Genomic DNA, 24,452 nt, shown 5'->3' on the forward strand with positions numbered 1-24,452 from the left:
AAAAGAGAAGATGATCAAGAGCGTAGGTGGATAGGAGGGAATCAAGTTTTTTGAAAAGCATTGATAAACCATGTCTTTAACAAAATGATAGAAGTGTATGCTGTCTGGAGCGCGACGACATAGCAAGTTGAATGTTTCAAAATAAAGAAAACACTTACGTGCACATCGAATCGTGGCAACAGTTTCAGCCTGTCCAAGAGAGTTCTCGGCACGACAAGTGTAGGTTCCAGCGTCTTGGGCGTAGAATCCAAGAATATCGAGAGACACAAATCCGAAATCGTAGAAAGTGCGGAAACGATGTCCATGTGGAATCGGTTGTCCATCACGAAGCCAAGTGATCTTCAAGCTGTTGTCGTTGATTGGATTTACTTGGCATTCTAAATGAATTGGTTCTCCTTCCTCGATCTAAAATGAGAGAAATAGTTGAGCTGAAATTTTTCAAAATTGTCAAATCATACATCTCCCAAGTCGGCTTGAAGTGGGACAACAAACACTGGTGGTCCTTCTGGTCCCTTATCTTCAATTTCGACTCTTCCATATTTGTTGAGATTCTCAAGATAGTTGATCTTGCCAAGAGATTCTTGATGTTGAGTGTCAGACATGATCTGCCCGGCTGCTGAAATTATTTCACTTTGGTGGAGGAAGTATCATTACTTGAAACTTACGAGTTACAGTAATCTGGCACTGTCGGATAGCTTCTCCAAGAAGATTGCTTGCTCTGACTGAGTAACAACCCGAGTCTTCAGCAATAGCTCCCTTGATATCCAAAGCAATGAATCCGAATTCATTGAGGGTCTTGACACGACTTCCAGTCAACAGTGGACGGCCGTTGACGAACCACTCAATGACCATGGTTGGATCGTTTACTGGAGTAACACGAAGATCAACGTGGATGTTCTCATGCTCGTTGAGTTGGACGTCTGGAAGATCGTTTAGGAACTTTGGAGCAGCATCGCAAGTTCGGTCCTCGACCTCGGCGATTCCTTGACGACGATCTTGTTCGAGCTCCTGAAATGAAAGAAGTTGAATATTTGTACACAATTTTTACAGTAACCAGTTGTAGAAGCAACGCATTCTATATCCCCGGTCAAGTCTCATGGCTCCTCCTTCAATTTATCAATCTTCATTAACCGTCTTCCCATAAACAAAAACTATATAAGGTGCGCAAAATATATAACTAAATAAACAAAACACTCCTCTTATTGACACAATACACTTAGCCCTTCTTCTCTCTTTATTGTTTCTGTTCCCGACGGGGCCATAATCATTCACAACTATGCATCGCCTTACTATTCTCCTTCTGCTCTTTTGCTCTCTGATAACAATTAATTGTTATCAACAACAACGTCTCAATCAGTACCGTATTCCTCATTTGAATCTTCCATTCACTGATGAGCCTAGATATTATGCACCGGAAAGAGTAACTGCCGTTCAGAAACAAAAAACTATTCCGCTTTGCGAGTATTGGAGAATCCTAGGAGTCTATCGGGAGGAGTGTCAAGAAGATGAAATTCTGATGGACGACTATGAAACCAATAAACAAAAGGAGTCATTTGAGAGTGAGTCTTCAGAATAAAGTGATTGATATTTAGTCAGATTTTCAGTAGGTCTCCCAGTTTGTCGTCTGAAGTTCCTAACCGCGTCTTGTGTCAAATCAGCTAAATGTGCATCTGGAACGGTAAGTCTCAACCCTTGAAAAATGCTCATTTTCTTCAATTTAGGTATGTCTCGATTTCTCAACTCAACGCTGCTGTCATCCGATGCCTGGAACATGTCCAACTCCCACTCAACTCGGCTATAAATGCATGGTCTACACTCCTATCAGCTGGTGTACCACAGATCAAGACTGTAAGGGAAAGAAGTGCTGTCCAACGGGATGTGACTATAATGTCTGTGTCTAACTGTATTCTACTGGTTCTTCTCATTCATTCAAAATGTATTCTCTCCTTCTTAGAATCTCATTATTCTGTTGTCAGTTCTCAAATGCTCACATCTAATTCTTTTCGAAATCTTACCTTGATTCTTTCTAATCCTTCTGGATGATGTGGTTCCAAATAAAGTACTTTCTCAGTTCCCACAACCAATTCAACATTGCTTCTTGCTTCTCCCAATTCGTTTCTAGCAACCAAAGTGTAAGTTCCAGAGTCTTGTGGGTAAGCATACAGAAGATCCAATGCCACATATCCGAAGTCAAACATTGGGCGGAAACGATGGGCTGCTGGAAGTGGATTACCGTTGTGATACCACTCAACAGTCATCTTCACATCGTTAGCCGGTTGGATTCTGGCTTCAAAGTGAACTGGTTCGTTCTCCATCACTTCGATCTTTCCAGTGAGTTCACGAGCGAATTTTGGAGCTTCCAGGGAGTTGAACTCTTCTGGACGCTCAACGGATTGTGGGCCAATGTGAATTTGATGACTGTCAAGATATCCGATAATCGGTAGACTATCGGCATGCTTGGAGTCCAATTGCAATGTATCGATCCAGACGGTGGTGAGCTCTGCAGATGATTGAGCTTGTCCGTGGGAATTGAAAAGAACACAAGTGTAAACACCTGCGTCTTCTGGATAAGTTGGATGAAGTGAGAGGGAAACAACTCCAAAGTTCTGGAAGATTTGAATTCTGTTTGCATTTGGAAGTGGTTGTCCATCCTTGAGCCATGAAACACGAAGAGATGGATCATTGATTGGTTGAATTCTAGCTTCGAAGATTGATCTTCCGAGTTCTTGTTCACAATGGAAAGGTTTCAATTGGGAAAGGAACTTTGGTGTTAGATCTTGAGCAGAATGGGCAAATTGAATCTCTCGGACATCATCGACGTCCAATTGACGGTTTTGCTCAAATTGGTGAAGCTCAACTTTCGGGTGAACAATGATGGTTGCTTCTTGTTCGGATTGTCCGACTTGGTTGGAGGCACGGCAGGCATAGTATCCACTGTCGTCTTTCGATGTTTGTGGAATATCGAGAGCGGCAAATCCGTGAGAAAGCGATTGACGGTACTTCTCGCCTGAAAAAAAACGAAATTTAAATTTTTTGAAGATAAAAGAAGTACTCACTGTTAGCCAACTCTTTTCCATTCAATAACCAAATAACTCTTAAGTTTTGATCGTTGATTGGTGTCAACTTGGTCTCCAAATGGATCGGTTGACCTTCGAAGATCTCTTGAGATCTCAATTCAGAATGGAAGTTCGGTAAGTCAAGTTGCACTCCAGCCGGAGCCTGAGCACCCTTTGATTGATAAGTGGTTCCTCCGAATTGAGTTCCAGAATCTCCTTGTTGTTGAATGAAGTTTCCATGTCCAACGACGGCGATGTTAGCGGCGACACGTGCTTCTCCAAGTGGGTTGACAGCCACAATGGTGTACTCTCCTTGATCGAAAACTGTAACTGGATTGATTTCCAGAGCAGCGATTCCGAAATCAGTGAGGGTGGCAATTCTGGAAGAGGCCAAAATAGCCTTTCCATTCAGAAGCCAGGCGATTCTGAGATTTGGATCATCGACAGGAGTGTACTTGATTTCAAGTCTGGCAGATTGTCCTTCGATGAGTTGTTGTGATTGTAATGATCCATCGAACTTCGGTGCAGATTTTGATTGAGATACATCTTGCAATTGATTAACAGGTGTTCTTGATCTTTCGACCTTGTCAACTTTTCGAAGTGTGATCATTTCTCTGTGGGCTGGTCCCGTGAACTTTTGACGAGAGTTTACGACGACTCGACCCTTGAGAGTTGTTGTTCCATGTTTGTTGGTTGCGTCACACCGGTACCATCCTCCTTCTTTCAGTGTGGCATTGTTGATGTGCAACGTTGTTTCGTTGCCTTTAGTATCAACGCTGGAAATGGAAAAATTATAATCATTTATGTCGAAGACAAGTTACTCACGCATAGTTTCCACCCGATGAGATCGGTTCATTATCCTTGAACCATTTGAAGCTCACTCCTTCTCCTGCTGCCTTACAGTAGAGCTTCACAGAATCCCCGTCATAAAGTGTAGTCGACTGGAACTTTCCGGTGAATTCGGGTGCTTCCGGTGACTTGGCTTCTGAAAAATAAGTTTTTCGCTGATAACAATTTGGATTAATTGTGTTCAAAACGCAAAAAGAAAAGAAAACTCACGAAGGACGTTCAATGAGAACCTGCTCTGGAACGATCCTCCTTCATTTCTGGCTACCAACATGTACATGTCGGCGTCATGTGCATCCACTTTCTCGATAATAAGCCGACCGCTGCCGTCTGGCCCACTCTCGATTTTGTACTTTCCTCCTGATTGAATCACAGTTCCATCCGACTTCTGCCATGTCAGTGATGGAGTTGGTGTTCCTACTACTTTAGCGCTGAATGTTACTGTTTCAAAAGCCTTTGCTGCCACAGATTGTGGATGAACGAGGAACTGTGGTGGACGAGCGTTTACAAGTGCTGCTCCATGTTCGTGCCCGCGTGCTGATTGTGATGATGGACCGCCGTTTGCTGCGTGGACGGCGGATCCATTTGCTGAACCGTTTGCTGCTGACCCGTTTGCGGTTTTGGCGGAACCATTTGCTGCTTTGATTCCACCGTTCTGAAATTGAGATGGATGAATCATTCGAGAAGAACTAATTGACTCACGGTGACTTGGGTAGGTTGTTGCTGTCTGAATACTGGCATATTGTTCTGATGATGTTCTCTGAGATGCTGCTGATATTGATTAAAATGATGGAACGGTGCTAATTGTTCCTGTTGTTGCTGCTGCTGCTGGTGTTGGTGTTGATGTTGATGTTGTTGATGTTGTTGATAGAGTTGCTGCTCCTAAAAGAAATTCAAAACCTTTTTTTCAATAATTTGAGATAAATGGCTCACTCTATTCAACTGCTGTTGCCTACGGTGTTGTTCGTATAGGTTCTGATGGGAAACTTCTTGACGTTGTTGTTGTTGTTGATGGTATTGCTGCTGATGTTGATATTGTTGTTGCTGCTGTGGTCTGATCTGCGCGTAATGCGGTTCTTGATATTCGTCAGAAGCGTATTGAGGTCGACGGACTAGGTCGAAATCTTGCCAGGTTTGATGTGCTGGTTGGGGTTGTTGTTGTTGGTATTGAAGATGATAAGGCTGAGTTTGCTGCTGTTGCCTTAACCTCTTCTCGTGTTCCAACCGACGACGTTCTTCTTCAAGTCTGGCTCTCTCCTCCTTCTCTGCCTTCTCGCGTTCGAAAAGCTCTTGCTGCTGAAATTATGAGGTTTTGTTTTACTATTTCTAGTTTCTCAATGTGAAAAACAGTATATTTAGAAATGGCCCTGTCTCAAGTTTTTTTTCAGAATCAAGACCGTCCTTACCTGCTGCTGCCGCAATCGCTTCTCGTGCTCCAACTGCCGACGCTCCTCTTCCAATCGCTCGCGTTCCGCTTTTTCGCGTTCAAAAAGCACACGAAGACGGTCCTGCTCTTCACGGATGCGTCGGTTCTCGGCGTCGCGTTGTCTCTGTTGAGCGAGACTCGCTTCGACGAGCGCCTGTTGTTGTTGTTGGCGATCACGCTGCAAAAAAAGAAGAATTGAGAAAGAGAGAATTATTTCATAATGTTTGGAGTCATTTTTTATCGTTTGTCACTTTGTCATTTTGTGTGAAGTAAGTGTGAAGTCATTTGGTCTAGCTGGTGGGATGTCGGGTTGAACCAATTGTGCGTGGGAGTCCCGGAGAGAGACGGGGGAACGCTCAAGACTCAAAAATCAGTCGGGAGTCATTAATAGTGATTAATATATTTCACGCTTAGAGATCATAAGGAAGCGATAACGTTGAAGACCGAAAATCTTAAGGACTATGTTAATGGATGAATATAAATTCTCTAACAGAGTCGATACCTCTGATAGCATGTTCTCTCTAAATTTACACACAGACCTAGTTATTTATTATAGAATAAGGCTAGATCAAGGTTAAAGCCAGGTACAGGTTAAGGTTTAAAGATCAATCAGTTCATCGAACAGCTCCAAAACAGTGCTTGAAGTTAGGTTTGTTACACACTCTATCAATTAAAGTTTTTAACTCCGTAAACATCATCTAAGATCAAGGTTCAAGTTTTATTTTTCAAATTCCCCTGCTCTTGGTCAACAAGAACATTTTCTTAGACCAACAACTATTCTGTTGGCTCTCTTCAAGACCACGTCGTTTTGTTTTCAGTAACATTTTGTTTTATTTCCAGACAAATTACCCATTACTTGTCTTCTCCGATTGTCTCCTCCTAACTAACAACCCATCTCACTCAATCACCATGTCATAAAAAACTCAATAGAGCTGCCCCAACCAGAAGATCTTGGCAGGAAAATTTGCACCTCCGATCATCATTTGATTTCGTAACATTACACACTGGGATCCCGACAACAGGCATGGCACACAATTGTTATCCAATAACCGAGAGAGGGATCCCCGTGTGCAACACAAAAAATCAGTTGTGTTGTCACGGAAGTCGAGAAAAAAGCACACAAGAAGATCCGAAGATATCGGATGACGTGGTCAGTCAAAGATGTTCTTATTTTTGAGAACTTTTCGAACCGAAGTTTTGAATAAAGGGGATAACTCACCTCTTGCTGCTCGCGGAGCTGATTTTCCTTTCGTCGTTCGTCCGGCACGTTCAAGGGGTAGACCTCGATGCGCGCTGAACTTTCGACCTGCAAAGAAATTAGTTATTAATTTATCAAAATGAGGAAAAACGTTTCAAGTTCCGATCATTGGAACACTAGAAGACATAGTGGAAGAAATATTTGAAAAGAGGATAACACTTGCAAGATGTCTGATCATATCTAATTGTGTGTGATGATGGTGAGCAAATATTGAGACGATCGTAGAGAAAGAAGCATAAAGACAAAGGATATTTCGAATTGATAAGCAAACAAACATTGCGCAACTTTACAATCAGGGAAAATCGGTATTATGTTTTCTAATTTGGGAGAAAACAAGTACATGATTGCAATCAAAGCAGGCAAAAACTTAGTTGGAAAGTTTTTGTGAAATGTTCAAAGTTATCCGCAAACAAGGGTCTTAACATAACATAGGAAGTTACGGAATCCGAGTTCTACGAACCCGGAAATGTGTGTTTTTAAGAAATACAATTTTGAATTGATAGTACGACAAATTTGAATACTAACAAGAATATACTTATAAGAATGTTTGAATCAAATGGATTTTAAAAAAAGAATAACAAAGAGGTTTCTGTCGGAAAAGTTAGACAAATCCTGAGAGCACCCGTTTTTTTCTTAATTCAACTTTTCCTACTAGAAAAACTACAAACAAAACATATAATTAATCATAACCAATAAATCGGAATTCGTTCTATTTCAAGACTATTCAGCACTTATAGTCAGTGGAAGGTGAAGAGTAGTACGGAATTCCGATACCACTTGAAAGAGAATCAAAAATTGTTACAGATGGGTGCAAAAAGAATCTGGCTGAGATTGAAAAATAGACGAAATTGTTGTTTATCGCGTCTACACCGAGCTCAGGTAACTAATAGAAAATAAGTCATCAGGGAACGTCAAGAAAAGGGGCGGAGCCTCCTTCTATCAATTCATCTCATCTCTAGGAGAAGGAAAGAAAAAAGAAGGTAAAGGTGTGAAAGTTGGAGACTTCAAGCTTCATATTCTCTTCCTGCCAATTGATGATGGCAGTAGAGAAGAGAGGATGGGACCAGGAGAAGCAACAACAAAATATCAGATCTTTTGGCAGGGGCCCTCTGATCAGATCAGGACTCTCTGCATCTCTGGGTCTGAGTAAGGTGTCCGAAATTTCTGTGGATGGAGAAGGGGATTCTCTTTTTCTCTTTCTCTCCGATCACCAACATCCTAGCTGTTTATCTTCCTTCTCCTTCCCCCGCACCTTTTTGCCCCTCTTTTTTTTCTGAACTCTCCGGGAACCTCTGCGTATGCGCCAATTAGCACAATCTCTATTGGTTTTCTCAAGCTCTCCCACCGGCGAAGATTGCAACACACAATGGCTGGATCCCCGGCTTCGATGAGCAGCTTCTTTCTCATTCTCACATGTGGGAAATAATGATGGAACGGGCGAACAAACTACCGTAGGGCCCCAAGTCGTTGGAGAAGAAGAATAAGATGAGAGCAGAAAAAGTGGTTTAGTTGCAATAGTAATGTGGCTTTTAGATGGGATTGAGGAGAAGAAAAAAGATGGGCCAATACCAAGATCGATAGATCAAAGAAGAAATAGAGATTATAGATTTTGAAATTGGGATCGAAGAAATGGGAAAAAGTCAGGAAGCTGCAGGGACCAATTATCAATGGATTAGAAACTTTTGTTTATCTTACACATAGTTTTTTTTTCAATTGAATATTTAAAAATCTAATCAAACGGTATCGAAAATTCTTCTTGGTTCAGCACTTCTTTTCTGAGCTCTCACTAAAGTTGTACTAACGGATTTTACCGATTCAAAAATCTATGTACTTTGTAAACTTTCAGATTGTTTATAGATATTATGTCAACTTCAATTTCGTTTTACTAATGTAGCACACTTTCAGAGATGTTGGATTCATCTAGAACTATCACAAATGTCTTATATCATTTCCAAAAAAGGATTCAAGGCACTAATGAACTTATGTCGCCGTAATAACCAAAAGAAACCAAAAGAAAAGAAATTTCTTTTGGTTTGTTCCACCCAAAAAAAAACTTTTTTTCTGAAAAATTGTAAGTGATAAGAGAAGCGCGAAAAAGGGTTGTGAATGAACTTCCGTTCGTCAATCCTCTTATTATCCAACCTTCTTCCTCCCTCTCCTCCTACTCTTCCAAAATCTTTTCTCCCACACACACAAAACTGTTTCATCACCCCCTATCCTTTTTTACTGTCTCTTTTTCTCTCATTTTTCATTTTTCCACATTCATTCTCAAGTGCTCGGTAGAAGGATTTGCTTAGCAAATATCTGAGAAGAAGGGAGGAGGCAAACTGTCTCAGAGATATGAGCTACGTGCACTTTTGGCAGAGAGAATCAGATGAATAATATTGATTTTTTTGAGTGAACAAAAAATAAAAGAAAAAATGATGAGAACGAACGCTTGAACTTTTCTATGGACTAAAAAGAAATGCATGGGAACGAGAGGGAAAAAACACCGAAGAAGATTCTCACTGATGGCTCATCTCATTTTAACAGTCAAGTGAAATGATCTCTGGTTCAAAGAAAAATATTTACAGCTAATTTTTCACAAGATTTGAAACATACTTTTCCGAAGCGATTTTCCGAAACGACAGTATAATCTCCAGCTTCTTCTGTTGTAACCATTGAAATCTTGAGAACAGCCATTGATCCCTTATATGTCATTTGCATTCTTGGACCAGAAACTTGTAGTGGGCGACCGTTGAAATGCCATTGGATCTGGAAAGTGGGGATTTCTTTTTTGAAACTTGAAAGGATCTGTCTTAGAAAAAGTGCAAACGAAACAATAAACCTACTCGTGGTTTCGGATTTCCAACAATGTTGGCCTGTAGGATGGCATCTGTTCCCTCAGTTAGTCTGAGCCCTCGAAGTGGTGTTCGAATGATTGGTTTTGTTCCAACGCCACGTGCATCTAAGGCAGAAAGCTCTGGTTCTGTTTCTGATTCGGATATAGTCCAGTGCTGAAAATTCCAGGTAGATAGAGAAATAGAAATCGTTGAACAACTTTAATTCAGATAAATACAAATTCTAATTACTATTGAACATTTTCAGACTTTTTTTTCTAGCACTTTTGGTACTGTAGTGAGAATTTTGGTACTGTAGTGGATGATAAACGTCAAGAGCCACGTTTTACAGGCTTGTCTCCTAGTAAAGTTTTCGATTTCTCCCAAAGCAAAACTTCACTCACCATGTCAACACTTCCTTGATCCGTATCGTATCCCTGCTTCTGCATCTGCTTCTGAGCAACACTGCTTGGTCTCAATGTCTGTGATAACATTCCCTGTTTTCTGTCTTTCGTGAGCCGTGTCTGCTCATTTGCAAACCACCGATCGTACTGTTCTCTTGGGAGTAATTGTGCTCCACTGATTGCTTCTCCATGAACATTTGATGCTTTGATGGTGTATTCTCCAGCGTCATCGTTGAACATTTGTGGAATTATCAAAGAGATTATTCCAGATTTTGCATCATGCTCAATTTTCGCTCTGTAGTTTTGAAGCGGTTTTCCGTTCTTCATCCATTCAATATTTGGTGGTGGGACTGCAATTACACGTCCTTCGAAAGTGACTCCAGCTCCTGGTTTCAATGGTTGATGACGAAGTTCTTTCAGGAATATTGGGGCAGATGGGCCAACAGGGGTTTGTGGAGGCGCTGGGGATCTAAAACTCGCGGGATTCGGATGATCATTTGACAACTGAAGAACTTACGCCACAGCTGACTTTGCTCCTGGAACTGGTGTTGGTGCTGGTGCACAAATGAGGATACACGTGGATTGTTTGGTACCAGCAGCATTTGAAGCTTGAGCTGTGAATCGACCACTGTCAGCAGCTTGAACTTGAGGAATGACAAGTCGATGTTTGAGACCGTCTTCTTCGATCTGAAATTTCGGAACTTTCAGTTGATTGATTGGTTTTTTCTGGTTAAGAAGCAAAACAAGGAATGTTTTAGAAATATATCTAAAACTAAAGTTCAAAAAATTACTCGATAATCTGGGCACATAGAAACATTATGTCCATCTTTGAGCCATTTGATCGCCGGATCCGGATGACCTTCGAGTTGGCATTCCAGAATGATCGTCTCGCCAACCACTGCTCGCTTATCGGCTAGCGGCTGAAAAAATTTTAGTGTATCCTTTGATTCATTGCTAGATTGCATATTTTTGTTTTGAAAAAATAACTCACCCTAATAAAAGTCGGTGCAACCCGGTTGGCGGCATCTCGCTCGCCGAGCGGTTGCTTGAACGGCATACTCAACTAAGTAGTGTCTTTCGATTTGTAGTTTTTTTTCTTACAGACAGAGATTTTCGATTCTTTTCAGATGGATATAACTTGGCCCATGCGCTGGAAAATTAAATGTTATTTGAGATTTAAAAAAAGACAAGGAAAATAATGTTTACAATCGAAACATGAAAATGGAAACTGGAAACGTTGAAAGGAAACATGAAAGAGGATACAAAAGATATGAATATTCTATCTCTGAACATTATGCAACTGTTCGAAAGAAATGCTCCCGCGGGAGGAGACACAGAGTCACTCGAAAAGGGCAAAAATAAACAGAGGGAGCCGGAGACGAAACAAAAATCTTCAGAGATATGAACAAAGCAACTCGAAACAGTCATCTTCAGTTTGGAATCATGATTATTGAGGATATATTATGAAGAGGGTTAAATGCATGGATTAGAGAAAGTGGAACAGAAATACAACAGAGATTTTAAACTGAAAACGGTTTAATCTGATTTTTTTAATTGAAAAACAATAATGAACAATTTGAAAAAAGTCACAATAACTTTTTCAACTTAAAAAAACATAAATATTGTAAGTCTTTTCTCATATTCTAGATGCCTTTGTTATAACTGCTTTAATAATTAACATAATTAAGTTGACAGATAATTTTTACTTTTACTATAAAAGGTTTCATCTTCCACATGAGAAAATATTGATTACAAGAACAACTGTCACTTTTTTGCTACTGTTGATTGCCACACACGCAAGATCCTATTCCTACTAGCTTTTTAACAGTCTTTTTTCTTGTTTGTCGAGCTCTCAGAAAGAAAATTCAACACCCACTTTCTCACATTCTTCATAACAGATCAAAGGTGGTCCACTAGAATCATCATAACTTAAAAAGAAACGGTTGGAAGTTAGAGTTTGTCACAGAAGCTAGAAACTGTATACAGTCTGGTTACAGTTTTCAGGAAAAAAACAATTTTGGAGGATGACTGTAATAACTTTATGAAGCATTTCAATTCATGTAGCCCATTTCAACTGTATTTTGCGTTTCGAGAATTTCAGAAAAGTGGCAAGTGAGAAAATAAAAGTATGACATTCCAAAATAAGGAAACTCGAGAAAAAGAGAGAACGTATGTAAAAATACATTTTTCGTTTGTGAAAACAGTGAAGAAAAATCAGAAATACACTTTCAAACTGTATGGCTCCCATACAAAATATCCACAAAAACTGAATTGTCAGCTATTCGATTGAAATTGGACTCATCTGATGATCGTATGATTTTCTGACTCCTTACCTAATTTCGATCTAAAATATAGATGTGCAGAGAACGTTCTAAATCCATGCATAATGAATTAAAAAAGAAACAGAAACAAACAAGCAAAAAAAAGAAGCACAAAGAGTATCTTCAACACATATCTACACGATGGCAGTAGTAGGTGGAGATGGAAGTTCTGACCCTCTGTCTGTTTCTCTTCTAGAGCATGCTCTCTCACTTCGGGAGCCGCACATCCCGAAGGCTCTCGAGCACGCTGTAATGCTCGGAGACGGGAGGAGAAAGAGGAAAGCAGGGAGACGATGGAGGGATCCCGTCGATCTGAGGAAACTGAGATATATAGAGATAGAAGTGAGTGCGGTTTGGTAAACACTTGCTTGTCTTTGTGGAGATGCGAGAGAGGATTCAGTTGCTCCCGAAACATAAAGAAACATGATTTCTTTACTTATAAATGGAACGGGTGTTGAGAAAATCAAAATTGAAATCCAATTAAGCAAATTTCATTTTATTATGGTCAGCCAAGCGGCTTATTTTTACTTTTATTGATATTGTGAACTTTTGTGTCAGAGTGTGAATTTCAAATATTAAAATTATCAATCATTAAGGAGTTCTACAGTTTTTCATCCAATTATTTCAAAGTGATCAAACATTGAAACTGTGTCCTTCAATTTGATCAGTGACCTTTTTCGAATTTTAATTTTTTTTAAACATTTTTTCTGTCTGTCTCCTCAGTTCAAATTAAGAACCGCCCATTTTTCTCTGTCATTTCACACGTACTCAAATTAAATAATCTCATCATCCACATCATGTGAATTACGACGACGACGGTATATAAATCGTATATGTTTGTGTAAAAGTTTAATCTGAAACAATTTTGGACAAAATGGCGAGATTTTCGAATAAAGTGGCGATTGTCACAGGTAATCCTTTTTCATTTTTGGTTTTATTTCATACTTCGAAAACAATAATTATATATTTTTACTTGAAAATGTATTTATGCCTGTTGAAATACTAGATATCTACTCATCATCAGCTTGACTTCTTTTTCAGGTTCTTCCTCTGGAATAGGTCGCTCGACTGCGGTCCTTCTAGCCAAAGAAGGAGCGAAAGTTACTGTAACTGGAAGAAATCCAGAAAAGATCCGAGAAACTGTTGATGAAATTCTAAAGAATGGAGGAAAATCAGAAGATGTCAACATCGTCATTGGAGATTTAACAGAGAGTGAATGTCAAGCAGAATTGGTGAAAAGTACATTAGAGAGATTCGGGAAAATTGATATTTTGGTGAGTCGGGATTTCGTGAAATTCTTCATTGAAATCATCATGAACTTGAAATTAGAAGACACTTTCTGTTCAGGTCAACAATGCTGGAGCTGCCTTCGCTGATCCATCTGGAAAAGTTGGAACAGAATCGAATCTCGGTTTATTCGATGACATGTTGAAGTTGAACTTGAGGAGGTACATATTGCTATAGTTTTCATTTTCGAAACGCATTCCGGTTTTCAGTGTAATTGAACTTGTCCAAAAATGCCGTCCTCATCTAATCGCCAGCAAAGGAGATATTGTTAATGTATCATCAATTGCAGCTGGTCCATCGCCGGTAGGTCTGGAAAAGATTTATTTCATAAATTTTGCAAATATTCCTTCAAATTCTTAAAATCTCTCGGTTTTCAGTTTGTCTACTACACCTACTATGGAGTAGCGAAAGCCGGTCTCGATCAGCTCACTCGTTGTATGTCAATCGAGTTTATTCCTTTCGGAGTTCGTGTCAACTCGGTGAGCCCTGGTCTCATTTCCACTGGCTTCTTGAATGCTGTCGGTTTTCCGAATGACGCCGTCAGAAAGACTGAAGAATACTATGCGAGTCAACGTGATTGTATCCCAGCTGGACGAACTGGAAAACCAGAAGAAATTGCCACGTTGATTGCATTCCTGGCAGATAAAAACTCAAGTGCTTTCATTATAGGACAGTCGGTTGTGATTGATGGAGGCACTTCTCTTGCATTGGGAATGCCCAGTCATGATCTGTCTAAAGTTTTGTAACCGTATGTTGTGTTTCGCTGTATAAACAACTGCAATGCAGTAGTTTCATTCTTTTATCGTTGAATAAATTCGTATTATCATCATCACAAAAACTACACTTTCTCTGTTTTGTTTGCTTTTCAATTCGGACACGGAAAGGGCGGCGTTATCAATACAAAGACACAAATATAAGTGAGTATATAAACAGCGCGGTCGACAGTTCACACAACCATTTTTGCTTTCAAAGTTCATATTAACAATGGCTCGCTTCAATGGAAAAGTTGCTCTTGTTACAGGTTTGTTTTTTTAATCTGAATCTAATCTGAAAAACTGGAACACTGATTAGTTTTAAACATTATTACAGTCTTAACGAGTAAGGTTTGTTTTTTATTTCGGAGCCTTTCACCCAATCTGTGTTACAAAAATAGTTATTTTATAGGTTCCTCCAATGGAATCGGACGTGCCACAGCAGTTCTTCTAGCTCAGGAAGGGGCTAAAGTGACCATCACTGGAAGAAATTCTGAAAGACTCGAGGAAACAAAACAAGAAATTCTGAAATCTGGAATTCCAGCAGATCACGTTTTGGCAGTGGTTGCCGACTTGGCTACAGAAGAAGGACAAGATAAACTCATCAACTCCACTATCCAGAAGTTTGGACGTCTTGATATTCTAGTGAACAACGCTGGAACTGCTTTCGTTGACTCTCAAGGACGTGTCGGAATTGATCAAGACGTGTCTGATTACGATAAGGTTATGAGAATTAACATGAGAAGTGTGGTCACTTTGACACAAAAAGCAAAAGAGCATTTGGTCAAAGCAAAGGGAGAGATCGTTAATGTATCAAGTGTTGCTGCTGGACCACAGGCAGTGAGTATTCTTTCGATTTGAAAATGTCTCAACAAAACAGTTCTTGAAAATCTTATGGGTTATAGAAGAGCTAGTAAACAATGTTTTTCATATTTCAGACCAAAACTTATAAGTTCCGAAATAAGAGGATTAGTTCAACTAGCGTAATATTTCTTTTGGAGAAAAACAATTTATGAAAATTTGTGATCATTGTCTTCAAACTAGAATGTTTTAAGTTTGATAATAGCACACAGCTCGTGAAAATTTTGGTGAAGGTGTTCAAAAGCAAAGATGTATCAGAAATCGCATCAAACACTATCTGCTATTAGGAAAACCTCCATCCTGTTGAATTTCTATTATAAATGAAACGAGAAACATCATACGGAAAGCTTTCAGCAACCCGATATGATGTACTATGCAATGTCTAAAGCAGCCCTGGACCAATTCACCAGAAGTACAGCGGTTAATCTCATCCAGCATGGCGTAAGAGTGAATGCAGTCAGTCCAGGAGGTGTCACGACTGGAATCGGAGAGGCCATGGGACTTCCAGCTGGAGCATTCGAAAAAGTAAGGCTATAAATGTGCGGTTTTATTCAATGTGTCTTTTTTTCAGATGGCATCATTCTGGGAGTCTCACAAAGAATGTCTTCCTTCTGGTAAAATCGGTGAACCAGTGGATATTGCTAACGTGATTGCATTCTTGGCTGATCGAAAACTTTCTTCCTACATCATTGGACAATCGATTGTTGCTGATGGTGGATCCACTTTAGTCATGGGAATGCAAGCTCACGATATGATGAGTATTCTGACTTCACCATAATGTGTTCTTTGTTTGTTTCATTACTTCTTTGTACAATAAAATTAGTTCTCTGTAATCAGCTGTTTGAACCGCAGTTGCTGCAAAAATCAATGGGGTTTCTGTCTGTGAATTGAGTTAATACACAGGAACTTTTCTAGATTGTTTTTAGAATGATGTTTGAAAATTTATGTAGTGCATTTTTTCAATGACAAAAAAATCAAGATCAGAATCTTATTTGACGTCAGAAAATCACATAACTCAATTTTGAACATGTTCGGAGAACGTTACGCATACTTCAGCGTTAACTGAACTTATAATTTTTGTTTCCTTGTGTATTGCAAATGAATCGAATTGAGAGTTTGTATCAATTTGTGATACGCCTTACTAAAGGAAACATCTGAAAGTCAAAAATTATATTTCAGTAGTTTCTGTTGATTTCGGAACCTTGATTTTACAAAAAGACATGTTCCTTGTTATCTGAGGAACAGTTTCGGTTAAATAATGGAGTGGATGTAAGTTATTTTCAAACGTCATTCAGGTCAACCCGGTATTTACTTCGAGTATCCAATTGTCCTCCTATTGTTCTTTATCTGAACACAACTACGTGAAATGAAAACAACTTGTGAAAAATATTAAATTAAATTTGAATAGGGAACAAATTTCTCTATTGAAAATCGAACGCAATAAGTCAAAAAAAAGAATGCAATAAGGAAATGACCAAAAATTTTATATAAAGTGGTTTGAGAGTTCTGAAAATATTTCGATAAGTCAGATTTTTATTTTGAATCCAGACTAATATTTAGTTTTTTTTTGTCTTTTCAGAGCCAGAACATTAATTGGTCACGGCCTTTGAACTAACTATTTTTCAATGGATGTCATATTTTTCAAAATATGAAATGTGTTTTGAAAAACACGAGAAAGATATTTTGTATTATTTCACACGGCTAATAACTAATTTTTTGATCTTTTCCTTTGTTTTTCAAAAATGACAGTGACATATTTTTTATATCTCTACGATTTTTCTGTTCACTAAATCTACAAAATTCGTATTCTGCTTTGCAATTTTTGTAGTCATTCAGTTTACTATAAAACTGTTAATTTTCTGAATCCCTTTTCCACGACAGTAGTGTCAGTAGTGCTGAGTATTAGAAACCTACTAAAACGCAGTGCAGTAGAAGTTTTGCAGCTAGAAGACTTCAATCGTTTTCTGAAAGAATTAGGATGTACTTTTCCTAATCTTATATCTGAATCTGCATCAAACATCGTGACGAATTACTTTAATTGAAAAACTACAGTTCTTTATTCTTTGTTTTTCCACGGTTTCAAAAAAAAATTGATTACTTTGATTTGACTGGGAAATCCCCAAGATCATACGAACTTCTTTTTTCATGCCGTAACTCGACAAACTGATCCGTGAGAACTTGCAAAAGTTCGGGAATTTCAATTCCTGGTATACATGATTTTTGATATAGTATCTCACCTTTTTCCATTATTCACGTTCCCACAGAATGATCAAGAAGACGAAAATTGGGTCTGAAAAAATATGACAGAATAGAGTGTGAGATCAGGAAGTCTGCACTCAATATTTAAGAGAAGGAATGAGACTTCAAATTTGAATTTTCCGGAATTAAAAGTTGAAATGTTATTTCAGATGTGACACATGGTTTTTTTCAAGTTTTGTAATCCCCCTATTAGATTGCATATCCTGGTTCAATTCGTGAATCATATTCCTGAATCCTCAAGTTCAAAAAGTGAAATTTTCCAACATAATCCTCTGCGTATTTCTTTTGATTTCAAATCCACGCGCCTTTATCTTGAATTCAATAAATTCTATAAATTCTGTCTGAATTCAGAATGTGTCTACGTATTTTAATCCATCTCGTAGTTCTCCACCCGTTTTCTTTTCATTATTTTAAACCCCTTCACCGTCATAATCTTTTTTTGAATAAAAAATAAAATAAAATAGAAAAATACTATTGAATAGTAAATGTGGGATGACAAAAAAAGAAGATTTCAGCTTAATCCGATCCCTCCCCTCAAGTGTACGGTAGTCATTCGGAGACACCTATATAAACTGAGCTCCGACGCTGAAGAGATACACAAATCAGATACTTTAAGTATCCTTTGTAATTATGGAATGGCTCATTGCTAAACGTGGAGATGTCAATGCAATCTATAACTTCAACTGCAGGTGAGTTTTATTCAGCTATTTAGTACCATTCAAATAAATTAAAAAATAACCTTTCGAATAATTCATAACCTAAATCTGAGTTTCAAACATCCTCATTTTTCTTTCAGTGACAAATATGCCACTCCGGAAGAGTTCACTCTGAAAGACGGTACTCCTCGTCCAATTCTTGGATACATTGATTTGTTATATGGAGTAGTTATAATGCTTCTCTACGTTCCATGTCTTTCTGTGATGCTTCAAAAAGATAATATACGTCTTTCATGTTTCAAAATTATGTTTTTACTTGGATTCGTCGATTTGTGTGCAATTGGTAAGTTCTTTTCCACTGGCTGGATGTCCAATCTGTTCTATTTCCAGGTGTGAATTCTGTCACTAATGGAATTCTCCTCATCGAAGGAGCAGTCTACTGTTCTCATCCTTTGACCATTTTCATCACTGGTGCTCTAGGACTTGGTTTATGGTGTTCTGCATGTATGATCTGCCTCATTCTGGTACTCAATCGAGTTTTGGATATTCTTTTTCCGACACTTGTCAAGAGATATTTCGCTGGATCCAGAACAACAATGGTTCTATTGATTCCAGTCTTTTATGGTCTCTACTTCTGTTTTTTCACTCCTCCATTACTTTTCACTTCGAGATATCAAGCATGGTTCTTTGATCCGTTCATTTACGAGAGTAAGATTTCGAGCCTTCTAGAATCTTCTATCAGTTTTAAATTACAGACAAAACTTTGGAGTACCAAAACTATCCACATACTGCCAATAATCTGTTCATTGTCGTTGCCACTTGCATGCTTTATGGATATTTCTGTGCTGCAATTGCGAAACAATTCCGGAAAAGAGTGGAATCGACAAATAAGAAATCTCATACTCAGGTGAGAAGAAGATTCGAGCTCAGGTCTTATGATGATTTAGTCCATAGACTATACCATGGACAATTTTTTGTTTTCAGATTTTCTTGCAATCCACTTTGATTTGCCTTGTCAACTTCGTCGCCGCCATGATTTATGTGTACATGCAATTCTTCCCGGTGGCTGATTTCGTCATCGTCATCGGACACATCTCTTGGCAACTTGGTCATGGATGCCCGGCATTCATCTACCTCTTCATGAACACAACGATTCGTAATGGAGTTTCTCGTATTTTCAGATTAAAGGTAACATTTTATTTTCTTTTGAGCAATTAATAGTTTTTAGTTGTTCCTTTTCTAAAAGCATGTAAAATTCAGAAAACGGATCGTTTGGTCTTATATCCACTTTCAAAAAATATTCGTTCTATCTTTATATATTTTCGATGTGTTCAGAGACCTCATGTTCACACCAAAACAACGACTACCGTATCCATGGTTGGACATCCAGGACACCATCATCATTCCAGCTCAGTTCACTAAAGGAATTTATTCAATTTCTCTTCTTTTTCTCGAATAACCGTGATTACAATAACGACAACAATAAAACTTTCTAATGCAAAAATTTGGATTCTGTGTAACTGAAAGCTAGAAAATAAGAATGATCTGCAAACAGGAAGAAGGAAGTCAATTGTGTTTTTGACATCAAACTATCAACTATAATGTCCACAACATAGGCAATCCATCCAACAGGATACGAACCAGTCGAAGCAATTGTTAGCGGTGGATTCAGATGTCTCCTCGAAATTTATTGCATCATCTTGTGGAGGTTCGGATCTGAACTTCAAGCGTTGAAAAAACAGATAAAAAGAACTTTATTTAATTTGAAAAATTGCTGTATTTATGGAATCAACTTAGATCAAAAGAGTTTTACTTCTCTAGATATTTGAAGATAAACATCACTCACATAACGACATCAGGTATTTTGGAGTAATCAGGCGGATTAGAATTATTATCCGTCATAGAGAAGATTTGTTGATCTCTTTGTAGAATGTCGATTGAGAATCAAACTGAAAGTTCACATGAATTGTCATACTATAAGTAAACATGTAACCGTGTATTCATAAAAAATGAATCACGGCCATAAAAATGTGTGTAGAATTGGAGATGCTAATACAGATTCAATTGATGTGAGAGAGGTCAACAACAAGAAATAGTTAAACGACGATTTTAACAACGATGCTTGGAAAAATTCAAAAATGTTCTATGCTGCCCAACAGTCTTTTTTTTAAATCTGGGGAAACTGAAACTGATATTTGTATGATGCTATATTACTTTTAAAAACACATTTTCGGAACCAATTTTATTAGAGAACGAAGGGAGAACCGGAACCACTGAAAGAAATAATAATCACTCAAAGTAAAGATTCCCAGAACTCAATATCCCTGATTCGCGATTCAATATCATCGATCTCTCGTCGAATCTGCTCTTCCCATTTGAGTTCCTCTTCAGCCGTGCTTCTCATCGTCATCAAAACATTTTCCACTACTGGCAACGAATTCTGCATGAAGAAATAAGAGATAAGAAACGAGGTTTGGCTCAAATAGTTCTCCATCCAGTTGTTTTGCTCATAGAGGGTAGCTTCCAAGTATTGAATCCTTTCAGCCGAGTCATTCAACATTGAGCACATTCTTCCATAAGTTGATGCAGGAATAGCATCAAAGTCGTTAGTTGGTTCTGGAGTACTTCTTCCCGAAAGTTCAAAGAATCCGGATTCCATGCTGATTTCGGATGCACAGTCCGAATCGACATTTTGCTTTCCAGTTGATTTCTCAGCCCATGCCATCTCAATCTCTTTAATTTGATCCTTCATATCTTCTTCGAGTTGCTGAACTTGCTTCTGACTCTCCATCATCTTCTCCTGACAGAACTTATCAATTTCCTCAATCTTTGTTTCCATCTCTTTGGCCATACTCTTGATTTTCTTCTGATGATCCTTCTTGGCCTGCTTTCTTGAGATTCTCATGTTCTCCAGAATCTCATTTTTCTCCTTCAACTCAGAGTTCTTCTCCGACAACTTCAACTCGAGTTCTGCGATTTGTTTCTTGAACGAATCACAATCATTCTTTTCTTGCTGTTTTGATCTCTTCAGTTCATTCTTTTTCAATGCGAGGAGTTCGTTCTCCTTGACATCCAAAGCATTGACAGCGTGATCCCTTTCTGCAGTAACATGACTCAACTCGAGTTGTTTCGAAGCAAGTTGTTCACGGAGTGATTCAATCAGTTCTGATGTCATCTTATGAGATCCTTCATTGTTCTCCATTCTCTCGATCTTCTGTTCGAGACGTTTAGCAACATCGTCGACAGTCTTGGTGATTTCAGAAAGTTGCTCGTGATGAGCTGCAAAACGTTTCCGAGTAGTTGACTCCTGAGAGTACTTGTTGGACATCTTGGAGGTGGTTTTGGAAATAGTTTTAGTGTTGCACATTTTCACAACTTTGGTCGTTTTCTGTAATAAAAATACGTATTGTAAGATAGCCTTTAAGAGAGCAAATGAAAGAAGAATGAGAAAAAAGGCAAGTGAGAATGAGAATGAGAAGAGAGAACTCACCAACTCGTAAACCGAATGGGAAGTATAATGATGGTCCGAGAATGCATTCCTAACGTGAGAACGCAGTCATTTGATGGGCGGAGCATGTGAATGCGCGCGCTGTTTTGTTCTTGGGAATTCAGGCTCTGGGAAGATATTGACTCAAGACAGCCTGGAATATTTTATTGATCGAGCTATAACTTATCACAGGGATTTTTAAAAACCTATCTGGAAGCTAGGTTTCAAGGTTCAAAACAGTAACTTGAAAATGTTGTTCTAAAAAATTATTAAACTCTCACATTTACCAGATACATACCATGCTGACAAAAATTAACCGACAGTAACGATCAAACTTCAGACATTTTGTTAATTGTTGGTCTCTCTGCCAAGTCACAAAATAATGTGGTTCGTCTCCTTGAAACTGCGCACTATTTCGTTTTAATTCACACCTCAAGATGTACAAATAATTCGGAAAGAAAGAATTCGAATCATCATGTTCAAATTGTAAACACAACAAAATGAATGGTATATAAGACAGAAGAAAAGTCAATCTTTTAGTTTTATTCAACAAGTTTTCTTTGCATTTCCGACTTACTCCGTTTCCTACAGTTTCAAAAGTCTTCAATTGTTAGTTTTCTTATTTCAAGTATGCCTCGTTTCTGTGGAAAAACTGTAATTATCACTGGATCCTCCAACGGAATCGGCCGTTCTGCTGCTCTTTTGTTTGCTCAAGAAGGAGCAAATGTGACAATTACTGGAAGAAATTCTGATCGTCTGGAGGAGACAAGACAACTTCTTCTGAAATCTGGAGTGTCGGAGAAAAATATAAACTCTGTCGTCGCTGATGTGACTACCGCGAGTGGTCAAGATCAGTTAATCAATACTACGTTGGCAAAGTTTGCCAAGATTGATATTCTTGTGAGTCAATAAAAGAGTGGGAATTGTTATCGTTCAATTTCAAATTTCCAGATCAATAACGCCGGCGCTTCTATTCCAGATGCCACAGGAGCAACTGGAATCGATCAAGGCATTGATATTTATCAAAAGACTTTACAGTTGAATCTTCAATCTGTAATTGAAATGACAAAGAAAGTAAAGCCTCATTTGATCGAGACTAAGGGAGAAATTGTGAACATTTCTAGTATAGCTGGAGGATCCCATGCCGTGAGTCATTTCATCTCATGCTTTCATGAACCAAACTATTTTCAGCAACCCGATTTTATTTACTATTCCTGTGCAAAATCAGCTCTTGATCAATTCACTAGAAGCTCTGCAATTGATCTCATCAAATATGGTATCAGAGTCAATTCAGTTAGTCCAGGAGTTGTTGCAACTGGATTCATTGGAGCAGCAGGACTGGATAACGAGGCAGCTAAAAAGGTTTGTCCATCATTTGTAATGAAACCGAAAAGTGATGTATTTCAGTTCTACAAACATATGGCTGCTCACAAGGAATGTATTCCTGCTGGAGTAGCTGGAAAACCAGAAGATATTGCTAATATCATTCTGTTCCTTGCTGATCGGAAGCTCTCTTCCTACATCATTGGGCAATCTATTGTTGCCGATGGCGGTTCCACTTTGATGATGGCGATGCAATTCGGAGATGCAATGTGAATAACTGAAATATGAAAACTTATCCATATGATTATTAATTATTCCAGTACTATGTCCCCTTCACAGTTTGAGAATCTCTTCTACCCCTTTATTTCTTAATAAGCCTTTGTGTAGAACTTCAATCTCAACATTTGTGCTTTTTCATGTACTTCACAGGAACTGTTTTACTTATAAATAACTTTATTAGCAAACATTGAAATATTAGTTTAATAAATTATTCTCAGAACTTAGAATCTCTGAGTCTCCACTGAAGGTTATCCACATCATCGTTCATTCTCTGGTTCATCGTCATCATTCTGACCTCGGTTGGTGGTTGTACCCAGCTGGCTTCATCCTCCTCTTTGATGTATCCCATGATGTATTGCAACTTCATTTGTACTCTTTTCGGGAGACATCCCTGGTTATGGATCAACATATTTGGAACCAATCTGGCATTATCGCTGAAAAGCTTCTCGATCCATTTGATTTGAGTGTGGAGACAATTCTGCAGATAGATGACTCTCTGCTCCGACTCATGAAGCTTATCCGACATTGCTCCAAAAGCATTCGCACAAGAGATCGTATCGAAATCATTCGTTGGTTGTGGTGAAACGGAACCATCTCTAATGTCGTATTGGCTCTCGTTCTGCATTCCATTGTCTCTTTCAGAATATTGACTCTTCATCATCAAGTCTTTTATCTTCTGCTCGCAAACCTCCTCAATCAATTGCACTCTTCTTTCCGTCTCTTGCTCAATGAACTGGAATCTCTCCATGTGAGTTTTGTCGGTTTCCTTGAGAGCCAGATTCAACTCATTGATCCTTCTGTCTTTTGCTTCCACTTCTTTCTCAGCAAGTTTCCATTTCAGATTGGCGATTTGTCTCAAGAGATCATCCGTTGATTCTCCATGAACTACTTCGGAGGTCAGTGGAGCTTTGACTGGAGTTCCGTTGATTGTCATGGCAGATACGGTAGTTATTGAGGTTTCTGAAACAAAAGTAGAGATGGAACGTTAAAGTAAAGATGGTCAATTGAACGATCAATAACTTAATTCTCACGCTAATATTGAGAAAGATTTTTAAATAGAAAATGTGAAGATCGCGAATAATAAAGAACCCATAAAAACTGACTAGATAATCTGTGTGTGAGTAGGTCAACCAAACAGAGACAACGGAGAGGACAAATGAGATCGAGGGGATGAGAATACAGGACAGAAGGTGAAGGAGCTCACGAATCTCGAATTAGCAGTGAGAGTGGAATGAGAATATCTTACGTCAATTTTATGTCAGACCCCACCCCCGTGTCTGGTAGAGCGCGATTTGTATTTCCGACCGTTTTCAGGTGTATCGATCTAACATTATAAAGAAACAAAAAGCTTATGCTGGTGGCTCTGACGCCTGGAAAGATTGGAATTTGAATCAAAGCAAGACTTTATTGAAAGAGAA

At 38.6% G+C, this 24,452-nt stretch overlaps 7 protein-coding genes across 7 annotated transcripts; 5 read left to right on the forward strand and 2 right to left on the reverse strand.

The window, feature by feature from the left end:
• Window positions 1-1,276: 1,276 nt before the first annotated feature.
• On the forward strand, window positions 1,277-2,272 carry GCK72_019242 (uncharacterized protein; the record flags this gene model as incomplete). The annotated part of the gene is made up of 4 exons (XM_053732940.1): window positions 1,277-1,559; window positions 1,605-1,678; window positions 1,722-1,889; window positions 2,144-2,272. The coding sequence occupies 4 exons, from the start codon at window positions 1,277-1,279 to the stop codon at window positions 2,270-2,272; spliced, it is 654 nt and encodes a 217-aa protein (XP_053581853.1).
• A 10,732-nt stretch (window positions 2,273-13,004) lies between these two features.
• GCK72_019243 (uncharacterized protein) lies at window positions 13,005-14,163 on the forward strand (the record flags this gene model as incomplete). Its single annotated transcript, XM_003115515.2, has 5 exons — window positions 13,005-13,041; window positions 13,172-13,404; window positions 13,478-13,578; window positions 13,627-13,720; window positions 13,795-14,163. 5 exons carry the CDS (start codon window positions 13,005-13,007, stop codon window positions 14,161-14,163), a joined length of 834 nt encoding a protein of 277 aa, XP_003115563.1.
• A 238-nt stretch (window positions 14,164-14,401) lies between these two features.
• Window positions 14,402-15,808, forward strand: GCK72_019244 (uncharacterized protein; the record flags this gene model as incomplete). Its single annotated transcript, XM_003115729.2, has 4 exons — window positions 14,402-14,438; window positions 14,582-15,009; window positions 15,385-15,555; window positions 15,602-15,808. The coding sequence occupies 4 exons, from the start codon at window positions 14,402-14,404 to the stop codon at window positions 15,806-15,808; spliced, it is 843 nt and encodes a 280-aa protein (XP_003115777.2).
• A 2,111-nt stretch (window positions 15,809-17,919) lies between these two features.
• On the forward strand, window positions 17,920-19,367 carry GCK72_019245 (uncharacterized protein; the record flags this gene model as incomplete). The annotated part of the gene is made up of 6 exons (XM_003115293.2): window positions 17,920-17,978; window positions 18,086-18,288; window positions 18,336-18,653; window positions 18,701-18,852; window positions 18,930-19,133; window positions 19,281-19,367. The coding sequence occupies 6 exons, from the start codon at window positions 17,920-17,922 to the stop codon at window positions 19,365-19,367; spliced, it is 1,023 nt and encodes a 340-aa protein (XP_003115341.1).
• An 871-nt stretch (window positions 19,368-20,238) lies between these two features.
• Window positions 20,239-21,273, reverse strand: GCK72_019246 (uncharacterized protein; the record flags this gene model as incomplete). The annotated part of the gene is made up of 1 exon (XM_003115436.2): window positions 20,239-21,273. The coding sequence occupies one exon, from the start codon at window positions 21,271-21,273 to the stop codon at window positions 20,239-20,241; it is 1,035 nt and encodes a 344-aa protein (XP_003115484.2).
• Window positions 21,274-22,062: 789 nt separating this feature from the next.
• GCK72_019247 (uncharacterized protein) lies at window positions 22,063-23,028 on the forward strand (the record flags this gene model as incomplete). Its single annotated transcript, XM_053732941.1, has 4 exons — window positions 22,063-22,332; window positions 22,384-22,578; window positions 22,624-22,794; window positions 22,840-23,028. The coding sequence occupies 4 exons, from the start codon at window positions 22,063-22,065 to the stop codon at window positions 23,026-23,028; spliced, it is 825 nt and encodes a 274-aa protein (XP_053581854.1).
• Window positions 23,029-23,248: 220 nt separating this feature from the next.
• GCK72_019248 (uncharacterized protein) lies at window positions 23,249-23,968 on the reverse strand (the record flags this gene model as incomplete). Its single annotated transcript, XM_003115671.2, has 1 exon — window positions 23,249-23,968. One exon carries the CDS (start codon window positions 23,966-23,968, stop codon window positions 23,249-23,251), a length of 720 nt encoding a protein of 239 aa, XP_003115719.2.
• Between the last annotated feature and the right edge of the window lie 484 nt (window positions 23,969-24,452).

This window comes from Caenorhabditis remanei, chromosome V (genome assembly GCF_010183535.1).
Source record: "Caenorhabditis remanei strain PX506 chromosome V, whole genome shotgun sequence".
Classification (NCBI taxonomy): domain Eukaryota; kingdom Metazoa; phylum Nematoda; class Chromadorea; order Rhabditida; family Rhabditidae; genus Caenorhabditis; species Caenorhabditis remanei.